The 12240-nt window shown below is 43.9% G+C and overlaps 1 protein-coding gene across 13 annotated transcripts in view; it reads left to right on the forward strand.

Annotated features, from left to right (window-relative positions):
• PHF20L1 (PHD finger protein 20 like 1) overlaps positions 1 to 12240 on the forward strand; it is an 81964-nt gene that overhangs the window by 59690 nt on the left and 10034 nt on the right. For all 13 annotated transcript variants that reach the window (XM_081816569.1, XM_081816565.1, XM_081816567.1 and 10 more), the window contains 4 exons: positions 4641 to 4805; positions 8115 to 8296; positions 9277 to 9376; positions 10923 to 11118. In XM_081816569.1, coding sequence (XP_081672695.1) covers positions 4641 to 4805; positions 8115 to 8296; positions 9277 to 9376; positions 10923 to 11118 — 643 coding nt within the window. The remainder of the gene's footprint in view (positions 1 to 4640; positions 4806 to 8114; positions 8297 to 9276; positions 9377 to 10922; positions 11119 to 12240) is intronic.

Raw genomic sequence — 12240 nt, forward strand, 5'->3', positions numbered from 1 at the left:
AGGAGTGGGCCACACTTGGTGGCACAGTAAGAGAGCGTTGAGAATGCAGGAGGTGGTGGTTGGTGACTTGGAAGAAAGAGGGCGATCCAGATTAGTAAGACTGAGAGAAAAAGTTACCAAGAAAATTGGCACCTCAGAGTTGTGTTCTGCAATTACGCTACCCCTACTTTTAAAGAGCCATTAACCCTTTAAAACATGTTAATATATTTTTATTTTTTAATTGAAAAGAACTTTATATCTTGTTTACATTTTAAAATCAGACCTATACATGAAAATCTTAACTTTGTAAATAGAATCCTAGCAAATACTTAAAGATGCACAGAAGCATTGCTTTTTATACACAGCAGGTGTGGAGTTGGGTAATCACAGGCATCTTTGCAATTAATTATTACATTTGAGAATTTATTCTGGGTTATTTATATTCATCTTGGAAGTGACACTTTTCCAGATTAAAATAGAAGAGGGGTCTTTAAGCTGGAAATAGGGGGTTTTAAATAACTTTAAAATTTTAAAGACATCTTAATTTTAAAACATTCACATTATTCCTACTTGAGGTTCCTAATATAATACGCATTTTATTCTACAGTTACTATCACCAGGGAGTTTTAAAAGTTCTTTCTTAACACTGACTGTTATTTTGCATATCCTGCTGGTGCTTATTATGTACCAAACGTGCTGTAGGCATTTTATATACAGTGGTTTATTTCATCTTCACATTAATTAATGCTTAATAGTGGAGCCTCTTATACCCATTTTAGAAGCCGTGAACGGAAACAAATAGAGTCGTCCAAGCTCACACGGCTGTTGAGTGGTGAAAAGCAGATTCAAACCTAGGCAGTCTGGCTTCAGTCTTAGTTGTAGCTTGAACCATCATGCTCTGTTCTGTTACTTCCTGGGCCTTAGAGAGTGTTTGCTAGATTGTGCATTCTTCCCTCTAGCAGGTTTTACTTGTCTCTACTGGCGTAGTAAGTTCTGACGGTTGTCCGTACGAGAAACGGCCATGTTGGGATCTGAGTGACATCTTTGCCAGTTTTTCCCTTTGTCCCGTTGAGCCAGTCACGTCATCTCTTTGTCTTTCCTGTGTCTGTAAATATTAAAAAAACGAAGGCATACAGAGATTTAAAAGAACTAGAATGAGAAATTGAAGGAGAATCTAGAACATTGTGCTGTGAAAACAGACACTCCCTTCCAGGGGCTTGTAGGCAAGCCTTATCAGCATATCGTAAGAGTGATAAGAAGCACACGCAAATATTTACTGGGAAGGTAACGGTGATACAAAGTAAGTTCTGTCTGTAGTGTAGAGAAGCTGGAGTGATCAAGGAAGGGGCTTCATGTGGCGGATTACAGTTGATCTAACCCTGAAGCCAGCAGCGGACCTTTATTCCCAGTAGCCCCAGGGACTGGCATGGGGAATGCAGGTGTGGTGCAGAGTGCCGAGTTCTGTTCTGTTGCTAATACCCCGTAGAGAGCTTATATAATAGCAGCCTGTTTTATTTGTCACACGTAATTGAGACTTGCACCATTATTCTTACACTCAGGCTGTACTTGTGCATTTACTTTGCTGAGAGGGCAATATAGCACGTCATCGATAAAAGGGCAGCTTTCAAAGCGGAGCGTTGGGTTCAGATCTTCACTGCAAAGCTTATAGCTTGGGTGCCCTTTGGTGAGTTATTTAAATTGTGTAAATGTCAGTGTCCTCACGTATAAAATGGTAATAATAGTTTCTGCTATGTGGCTTTATTTTTAGGATTCAATCAGGTAATCATTGTAATTACTTAATACAGTGCTAGCTAGCATTCAGCAGATGCCCTTTCCATGCCTGTGCCCAAGTGACAGGGCATGGGGCAAGCTGTGTAGAGACTGGGGCCAGGAGAGACACAGTAGCCCCGTGCTACTCCAGGATCGCTCTGCAGTCTCATACCATCCGCAGCATCCGGGAGGGTCCCCACTCCTGACCTGCTGGTGGTGAGGCCCAGGAATCTGCTTTAACGAGCTTTCCAGTTTGCGTTGAAATCCACTGGTAACGTGTTTTGGTTAAGAGGCTCTGTAGTCGGGCTCTCTGGGTTTGAAGGCTGGCTTTGTAAAGATAGCTATGTCTTCTTGGGCAGTTTAACCTTTTCTGTCTCTGTTCTTCCACTTGTAAAATGGCACTAGCAGTTGTAGCTTCCTTATTGTATTAACTGTGAGGATTAGAGCACTTAGAATCATGGTTAGCACACAGAGGGCGCCCAGGAGATGTGGCCGGGCTGTAGTATTCAGCGGTGAGTGCTGTGGTAGTGTCCAGTTGGCGGCCGTCACAGAATACTACATATCAGTGACTTAAAACAACCTAAATTTATTATCTTCAAGTTCTGAAGGTCACAAGTCCAACATGGGTTTCGATGGGCTGAAACGAAGGTGTCAGCAGGACTGGACTCCTTTTGGGAGGCTCTAGGGGAGAATCCATTTTCTTGCCTTTCCCAGCTTCTAGAGGCTTCTGCGTGTCTTGGCACATGTCCTCACCATCTTCAAAGCCAGCAGCGGCCACTCAAGTCTTTCTCACTTCACATCACTCCAACACTGACTCTTCTGACTTTCTCTTGCGCCTTTAGAGACTCTTGTGATTACTTTGGGCCCACCCAGATAATCCAGGATAATTTTGAGGTCAGCAGATTAGCAACCTTAATTCCCCTTTGCTACAGAACCTAACGCAGTCACAGGTTCTGAGGATTAGGTTGTGGACGTCTTTGGGGACCATTGTTTTGTCCACCGCAACCACCGACTTTAGATGAATACTCACTGCACACCAGCATTGGTACTGCTCTCCTGGAAACTTGCTTTCCTACTCTTGACCGTTCCTGCACCTCTTCCAGTCTTTTCCACCTCTTTCTATTCCCTAACTTGCCTCAGGTGTCCTTTGCCTCTTACTCAGTTGAGGAAATAGAAGCCACCAGCTGAGAACTTGCTCATCTTTCCACAACTATGTGCTTAGCTATGTATATCCATCATCTCCTGCTTTGCCTCTACAATAATGGAGGCAGTTGTCTTTCTGTTCTTAAAATCCTGGCATTTGTCAACCTGCCTCCCCTCATTTTTAGATTTTTGTAGACGAAGTATAGGATCGCCCATCTTTAAAAAGCCTTCCTCTGGGGGTGCCTGGGTGGCTCAGTCTGTTGAGTGTCCTACTGTTGGTTTCAGATCAGGTCATGATCTCAAGGTCCTGGGATTGAGCCCCAAGTGGGGCCCTGAGCTCAGCAGGGACTCTCCCTCTTCCTCTCCCAACTTCTCTGCGCCTCCCCCCACCCCCTTCCCGGGCTCTCTTTCTCTTTCTAAAATAAATAAAATCTTTAAATAAAATAATCCATCAGTCTCCTTCAGACCCGCATTCCTTCTCTGGTTTCTCCTCCCTCTTACTCTTCAGCTCCATCTCAGAGCCCCTCTTTCTGCCTCTTGGTAGTTCAAGCAGAAGCCTGGAAACTGCCCTGCTGACGCCAGTCTTCAGATCTGCGGGTCGCTGCATCTGCCTGTCAGCCTTCAGGCCGGCTGCCTTCCTCCCAGGCCAGGCCGTGGCACCTCCTGCCTGCACCTCCCTGCCCCCTTCCTCATTCCATAGCTCCTGTAGGCTTTGAAAACCGGAATCAGACTTGGGTCACGCTCTTTTTGCCGCATTTAGGATAAAACTCAAAAATAAGGACGTGTTTAACCAGATCCGCTCCTGCCCCTCTAGCCTCATTTCTTCTCTCTCTCCCTTACTGTGCTGTAGCCTCGGTCTCAGATTGTCAGATGCGCCAGGCTCTCCTCTGCTCCAGAGCCTTCCCAGGGCCCCGAATCCTGGCCTCTCCTGTCTGTCCCTGTCATCACACCCTGCTCTCCTGGAAGCTGCAGGTGGCTCCTCCCTGTCCTCCATCTGCAGGACTCATGCTAAGCTGAGGAAGACAGGACTTGGATTAATTTTTTTTTCAGGAGGACCAATTAATTTCATTCAGATGTTTTTTGCTGAAAAATGTATCAGTTGGGGCGCCTGGGTGGCTCAGTTGGTTAAGCGACTGCCTTTGGCTCAGGCCATGATCCCGGAGTCCTGGGATCGAGTCCCGCGTCGGGCTCCCTGCTCAGCGAGGAGCCTGCTTCTCCCTCTGACCCTCCCCCACTCATGTTCTCTCTCTCTCTCTCTCTCTCTCTCATTCTCGCTCTCTCAAAATAAATAAATAATCTTTAAAAAAATAAAAAGAAAAATGTATCAATTGAATTATCAGTGTAATGATTGACATGCTACACATTATGAGCACCTCTTTACAAATTGCAAAAACAAAGTTAATTTCCATCTTGCAAATCTTACTGTAAACAGCTGTGATTATAATGGAGAGAGACTGTAGAGAGAATCCTTTTTCACGTCTGGACTGGCTAACAAGAGTTTTTGGTACCAGCTAGAACATGGTGCTCCCTGGTGGTATGTGTGTACTGCTGGGGTACAGTTCCCCAGGTGTTCTTGCCCAGCCCACTTTATCAGATACACCGCCATCTAGCTGTTTGTGGGTAAGGGAAGAGGGGGCATGGTTATTTTATGTCTTGTAAAATGTAACTTTCTTGTTAGTTTTTATAAAGTGACTCTTCCTGATGACCTGACACTTTATTAATACTTCTTTATGTATCTTATGTTACAGACTATTCAGACTATGAAGACAGTTCTCTAGAATTTCTGGAAAGGTGCTCTTCTCCACTAACTCGATCTTCTGGGAATTCTCTGGCTCTGCGAAGCATGTTCACGGAGAAAAATACAACATATCAGTACCCAAGGGCAATTTTGTCAGTTGATCTTAGTGGTGAAAGTATGTGTAATCATGTAATGCTTAAACGAGTCTTAAGATTCTTAAATGGGGAACTGAGCTGGAAACATACTTCAGTGAGGGCTTATCTGTTTACACCATTTAAGAAGTTATCCCGTAAATTAATATGAACATCTCAGCATTAGATAGTTGAGCTACTTTAACTTCTATAAAGTAAAATTGGCTTTTATCATTAACTGTGGGACAGATGGTGAGGAAGCTCCTAGTGTCTCCTATGTACTGATTATGGGTGTTTTACGGGCAGATTCGGAATCTGTCAGGTTGCCCTGCAGGCCGTCCTGGCGGCTGTGGGGTTGAGCACGCTCACCTTCCGGGGCTCTCAGCAGTGGGGGGAGACTCTCCCCATGCAGACCCTGATGGCAGTGGCTGGAGACTAGACTAAGGGACGGGGTCTTCATCTTATGTAAAACCCCAGGGATACTGACGGCTGAGCTCATTCCGGCCTTCTCCTTTCTTCTGAGGGCCCGACATGGTAGGTCCTAGGTGGTGTGTTTTCGTTTGCACGGTTACCATTTGCATTCTTCCAGGCCCAACTCCTGTCTAGCCTACTGTGGGGAAAAGCGTCATCTTCCCTTTCTCCTAAAATAAGCACATGGCACTTTTGAGATTGACCATTTTCAAACACTGACGAGAGGGAGGAAAAAATTCCTTTTCTAACAAGCACAGGTCCTGTGTTCCCTTTTGGGCCAGTGGCTCTTCACCCCAGGTGTCCGTGAAAACTGTCTCTGTGATGCTTTGGAATGACCAATCCAGAGGTGCTGCAGAGCACGAATGAGATTTCCAGGAGGGTAGATGGAGTTTCTGAGTGCTTCTTTGGGTTGACAATCACGTCAGGACCCTCCTGGTGGAGGCAGCGAGGTCAGAAAGTCATCACTTTACACAGAGTGCTGGAGAACGGAGGGGATATCTGGCTGGTAGTGCCGCTGGACAACTAGATGTGTGAGAGGGGGCGGCAGGGGTGTCCTGGGTGTGTGCCCCCCCGTCCTGCCCCGTGTGTGACTGAGCTCTGAGCTGGGAGAAAGGACAGGTGTTGATACAGGGCGCAGGTCTTCAGCCAGAGGTTCTCAAGTGTTAGCATGCATCAGAACCACCTGGAAAGCTTGTTAAAACACCTTTCTGGGCCTCATCCTCAGAATGCCTGATGCCTAATGAGTTTGCAGGTGATGCTGATCTGGAATCCACACTTAGAGAATGTGTCTGGGAAAATAGCAATGATAGTTCAAGGGGTAACAGTTGGAAGAGAATGGTGTTCCCGTGGCCACTCAGTTGGAGCAATTTTCCATGTGGTATTTCGGTAGGAGAGGGAACTTTTATTTGCTTTTCTTTTTAACTTTGAACCTACGGACCCGTTTACTCAGCCCCTAGAATTCAGCCAAGCATTTATTTGATGCTTGGGAATTAGTTATTCAAACTAGGTTTTCTGGCCAATATGTTAAATTTGCATTCTAACACCTTAAAACCTGCTTATTTTGGCCATGAAAGCATATGTGAGACACACACTAATTCCTTTAATGGTAATAGTTTTAAATTTATTAATTCTGTTATGATTGCCATCCATATAAAGCCACATAAATGCTGCAACAATGTTTGAAACTGTTTATTCGTGTTCTAGTGTGCCATTTTGAAACATTGAACTTGCATTCTGGAAGGCCCAAGAGAAAATACTAATTTTGGATTTAAGATAGTAAGATGATGAATGAATGAAATTTCCCCTCATATTTTCCCCTCAATAATTTCCTCATACTATTATTAGAAGGATTTTATAATGCCTAATTGTTTACGCCTTGAAAGTTTTCCTGTATTTCTCTAATACCATTTCTACTGACCTCACTTTCTCCAAGATGTCCTAAGACCCTAAAGGAAAGAAAATGTTTATTTTCCTGTAAAACATTAACTTTTCATAAGGCAAAAATAAAACATTCAAAAACAGGAAAAAAATCAGATTAGAAGCTGGTAGAAGAAGCATTAAGTCTTGAAATACTTAAAATATAAACAGCATGAGTTTTTTTAGTTTGCATTTGGTCAACTTCTTTGTGGTCTGATCGTCTGAAAAGAGAATTTTCTCTGGCTATGGACTTCCTCCTTGGCTCCTCCAGAAGCGTTCTGGAGCGGCTTACTATGTATCGCAGGCTTCATTCTAAGCACTGGCTATGGAACGTTCAGCAGTACAGAGCCCTTCCTGCCTCGGCCTGTTGATACCCTACAGAGGGAGGTGAGTAAGGAGCAGGTGAAGGAGTGGCACAGACTGTGGCTAGAGGCTGAGACACTGAGGCAGAAGGAGCTGCCTCTGTCACTCAGGTGCTCCGCGGATTGGCCTCCAGGTGCCTCACAGAAGCTGGCAGGTCTTCGACCATGCGGCTCCCGCCTTCCTCCATCCACACTCCTGCCGAAACTTAGTGTCCTGTCATTTGTCGTAAATAAATATTTCCTTGCGTTTGCCTTGATTTTTTTTTTCTCAATGGCCTGGGCTAAATTGTCATCTTTGACATCAACACTGCTACAAATACAAACCTAAAACCTGGCATTTAAGTTGACGTATATGTAGTGGTCATCCCTACGATCTAGTTTCTAGAATATACTTATTTTTAGAAGATTTTAATCAAAGTGAAATTTTGAAAATTTGTAAATTCCTTGGGGAACTTCTGATCTCAATTTAAGGAATAGTGGTGACATTATCGAGAACGTAGGCTCTGGAGTCAGGTAGTCCTGCTACGCAGTCAGCTTTACCATTAGCTGGCCGCACTACTCGAGCAAATAATCGGTCTTCTATTTGAAGTGCTTAGTGTACTACCTGCCACATAGTGAGTGCACTGGTGGCTGAAGATACTGACACCGTTAAGAACAGTAGTATTGGTGTTAGACTCCAGGCAGTCTCCTTCCTTTCGCGGAAGTGCCTTGGCTGTGGTACAAAGAATAAAATCTGTTATTTTTACGACCCCTGATTCTGGGGAGGATGAAAAGGACTAACGTTTGTGAAAGCATTTGAAAACTATGCAAATTTGAATTATTATCAACCTTAGCCATAACCTCGATAAGCACCAAGACTAAGGGATACTTTCCAAGCTACTTGTAATAGTGTAGATCTTAAGATATAAAGTCAGTCATAACTACCTAGTAAGCTTCAAAAATCATTTGTTTTTTTGTTCAGAGACCTACTCTAATCCCATTTGTTTGGCCTTCCTTTCTAAATACCTAATAGCTTATAATCACTTCCTTTAGCTCCTTTGTATCTGGAAAAATGACACAAACATAGGAAAATAAATGCTGAGTATACTTTTGTGTCTATTCTAGACTTATCAGATGTGGAATTCCTAGATGATTCTTCAACAGAGAGTTTGCTTCTCAGTGGGGATGAGTACAATCAGGACTTTGATTCAACCAATTTTGAGGAATCTCAGGATGAAGACGATGCTCTTAATGAGATTGTGCGGTGTATTTGTGAAATGGATGAGGAGAACGGCTTCATGATCCAGGTAACTAGTCTTCCCTGTTGTAGCAAATAATTATTTCAGGTGCTAAGCAAGTACATCAGGGCTTCCGTGTTGTCACTCATGGTCCTATTGAAGACAGGTCTCTTGCTTCTCACGTTTAAAATCCCAGCAGTAATGATGAGAAAATCTCTTCAAATGAAGTAGACTGCTCTCTCACCTAAGGATCCCCCTCCCTATACGAGAGTGTTGAGTTTGAGGTCTTCAAGCTGAAATTCTGGAATCCATTCTTCGAAGCCATTAGGGTGGGCGAGCATCCACATTGAAGGGTAGAGCATAGCAGCCCTTCTCTTACTGGCCTGGATCCCTGTTTGTAGCCTTTAAACAGGCAGATGTGGAAATTAACGTTTCCACTAGTGTCAAAAATTGTTGCAAGGATTAAGCATCACGAACCGCCTCTCCCTGTAGGAAGGGTATCTAAGAAAAAAGCATAACCCACGTTTTATGATGACATTTGGAAGATTTGGAAACGTTAGTTACAGGAATGAGAAAGAGTAATGTTTTTCTCCCCTTTTTCAAAGATTTTCTCAGATAGGGAACTGCAAATTTATAGGGTCACCACACAGGTAATACTTTAAGAAGTCACTGCTACAGGCACTCCTATGAACGTGTCTTTTTTAAAAAAAAATGTCCATACTTTCATAAGCTATTTTAAGGATGTAGTTGCCTAAAATTTAGTGGGAAATAAATGAGAGCAATAGTTTTGTGTGTGTGTGTGTGTGTGTGTGATTTAAGTAATCTATAGAGGCACATTTTAATAGCTGCACCAAGAGGAAGTTCTTGAAGTAGCCGACTCTTTCAAATATAAAATTCATCATATATCGGCACTTGCATCGTTGTGTGGAATAAGAACGGAGCTGTGGGTGGCAGCAGGAGACGGCCACGGCTAACTGAAAGGCAGGGGTTTAGTGGTCATGTCTGGAGAGCAGACCTGTGACTGTAAGCACCCCTGTGTTCTCTGGCAGTGTGAAGAGTGTCTCTGCTGGCAGCACAGCGTGTGCATGGGGCTGCTGGAGGAGAGCATCCCCGAGCAGTACATCTGCTACATCTGCAGGGACCCGCCTGGTAAGCCTCCTCCCCGTGCTATCGGCCGGGCCCCTGAAGATCTGGGTACCAATTCCGTAGTGTACCCGCTGTGTAGGATACCGTTACTTCACCGGTTAAATTCTTTTTCCGTGTTGACATTTTATAATAGTTGTCATTGTTTGTTACACTTTTATTTTCCGTGTTAATTACCTAGGCCAGAACATTAGCCTCATTTCATTAATGTAACTACTACATTACTGGAAGGACAGAGTTACATATGTCTTTTTCCTGGAGAAGAATTAGCCCCGTAGTGTGTCCCTGTGTGTTGATTTCTAAATAGGTTTATGTGTGGCTATTTGAATGGAACTGTATTCTGAATGTAACTCCTGGGTTTTGTTTTGTTTTTATTTATTTATTTATTTATTTGATGGAGAGAGACACAGCGAGAGAAGGAACACAAGCAGGGGGAGTGGGAGAGGGAGAAGCAGGCTTCTGGCTGATCGGGGAGCCCGATGCAGGGCTCGATCCCAGGACCCTGGGATCATGACCTGAGCCGAAGGCAGACACTTAATGACTGAGCCACCCAGGCGCCCCTCATGATGTGGTTTTAAGAAAGTCCCTGACTGTGTTGCATATCCAGCTCATTTTAGCTAGATGGGATCTCCGATGATCACGGTCTGTCCCTTTATGTTACCGATGAGACAACTGGAGCACGGAGGGTTTCATGCCTTGTGCACAAGGATAATAGTAGACATGACAGAACTGAGATGAAAACCTGTCCCTTTTGACTCCCTGTCCAGTGCCTTCCTCCATGCCGGAGGCTCTTTGAGTAGCAAGGTTTTGCATATTGTATACACTTCCAGCTACCCAGGTAGAAAATAACTAGATATTCTCAAATAAAAGCCTGTCAGGTTCTCCTCTTGTCTAACTTAAAAAAAAGTAACATTAGGAAGCAGAATGATTCAGACCCATATGAATGTAGACATTTGTTTATTCATTCAGCAGCCTTTAGTAGATGCCTTCTGTTTGCCAAATGCTGGTAAGAGGTAGGATGATTGATTCTAAGCATGCCTTCCACTGTCTCAGTATAGTAGGGGTCACAGACACATAAGCAATTAATTTAATAGACATAGTATTGACATTGGTAGGATTATATAGGACCCTGTGAGATCCTGAAGAGGGGTCCTTATTCGCCTAAGTAGAACTCTATTTCGTCCAGTTCAAAACAAATGTTTGTGAGAGAACAGGTACCCCGTCTAGTTTCTGTCCAGCCCTCTCAGCCTTTCTACAGGACAGATGACAGACACATCAGAAATGCAAAGCTGTGCACTCAAGGTTCCTCTGCAGGTGTCCTCTGCCCCGAGCACATCTTAATGGAGTGTGTTCTCCGTAGCAGGCCGGAGACCCCGAGGTTGGAGGGGCTCTCCCAGCAGCAGCTCCTCAGAACGCCGTCTTGCTCTTCTTTTGAGTGTGTTCTTAGTACCAGAGCTCACCTTGCTTACTGAATAGTGTCAATAAGATGGCAGTGGAAGGAAATCTGAATAAGTGGAATCCTTTGTCCTTTTAATGTCACCTTCATCTACAGGTCAGAGGTGGAGTGCAAAATACCGGTATGATAAGGATTGGTTGGATAATGGGAGAATGTGTGGGTTATCGTTTTTAAAAGAAAATTACTCTCATCTCAATGCCAAAAAGATAGTTTCCACACACCACCTGCTTGCTGATGTCTGTGGTGTCACAGAAGTCCTGCACGGGCTCCAGCTGAAGATCGGCATACTGAAGTAAGTGAGGAGCCTCAGGGTCACGGGTGGCGTGCGCTTTAATTCACAGTAATCAGGCAGCCTTTTGAAGGTTCAGATGAGCAGTTTGGAAGGCAGAAGAGATATTTGAATACATTTTAACTTTTAAAAATAGGCAGGATTAATAAACTTTTTGGATGAATAGCTGCTTCCTGCCTGTTGTCCTGGAATGAATAAGTATGGTTGAAGGTCACTACCACCTCTGCTATTCCAACAAATGTTAGTCCCTGCCAGGCTGTTTCGTGTGCTTGCTGTATGCACAAAATTAAGTACAGTTGCTTGGTGAACTGGTATTTTGTGCCGGAATAGTGTCCAGATGAAGTAGATTTAATAGTGTATTTTTAATTACCTTAAGATGGACTCTGAAGGGAGCAGGTCATAGAATCCATCCCTCTGCTGTGCAGCGAATGGGTTTTAGTCATCCCAGACTCTTTTCCCTTAAGAAAACAAACAAACAAAAAACCCAACCTGAGCCTCCCTAAGTAACATGTCTTGAGTGTTCTTGAAGCCCATGTTTTCAGTTCTTCCTAATCCCTGGCTAGAATTCTTCTCCTAAAAAAATATTTTATATAAAACAGGATGATTCACTGGTTCTTCACAAGATTGTCTTCATTTTGACTCACTTGCCTGGGCCAGAAACTTGCCCTTTCCCCTCTTTCTGTCCTTGTCTGTCCAGCTTTCACCTCAGCCTGGTGTGCCAAGACACCGCTCCACTGTAATTCCTTAACACTGTTCTGTGCTTTTCTGTCTCTCTTCCTCATACTGTCCCAGCCCAGGCTGTTCTTTTCACATGAACCATTGCCACACCTTTTTAGTTCTCTGTGGCTCCAGTCTTGTACTCTTTGAGTTCATCCTTCTTCTTGTTGCCAGTATGATTTTAATAAAAGATAAATAGGAGCTTGGGGCACCTGGATGGCTCAGGCAGTTAAGTGTTTACCTTCGGTTTAGGTCATGATCCCAGGATCCTGGGATCAATCGCCATGTCTGGCTCACTACTCAGTGGGGAGTCTGCTTCTCTTTCTCCCTCTGCTCCTCCCCCCTGCTCTCGCTCTCTCTCAAATATATAAATAAAATCTTTAAAAAAAAAGATGAATAGGAGCTTGT

The sequence above is a fragment of the Leptonychotes weddellii genome, chromosome 4, assembly GCF_054177405.1.
Source record: "Leptonychotes weddellii isolate Sample4059 chromosome 4, ASM5417740v2, whole genome shotgun sequence".
Lineage (NCBI taxonomy): Eukaryota > Metazoa > Chordata > Mammalia > Carnivora > Phocidae > Leptonychotes > Leptonychotes weddellii.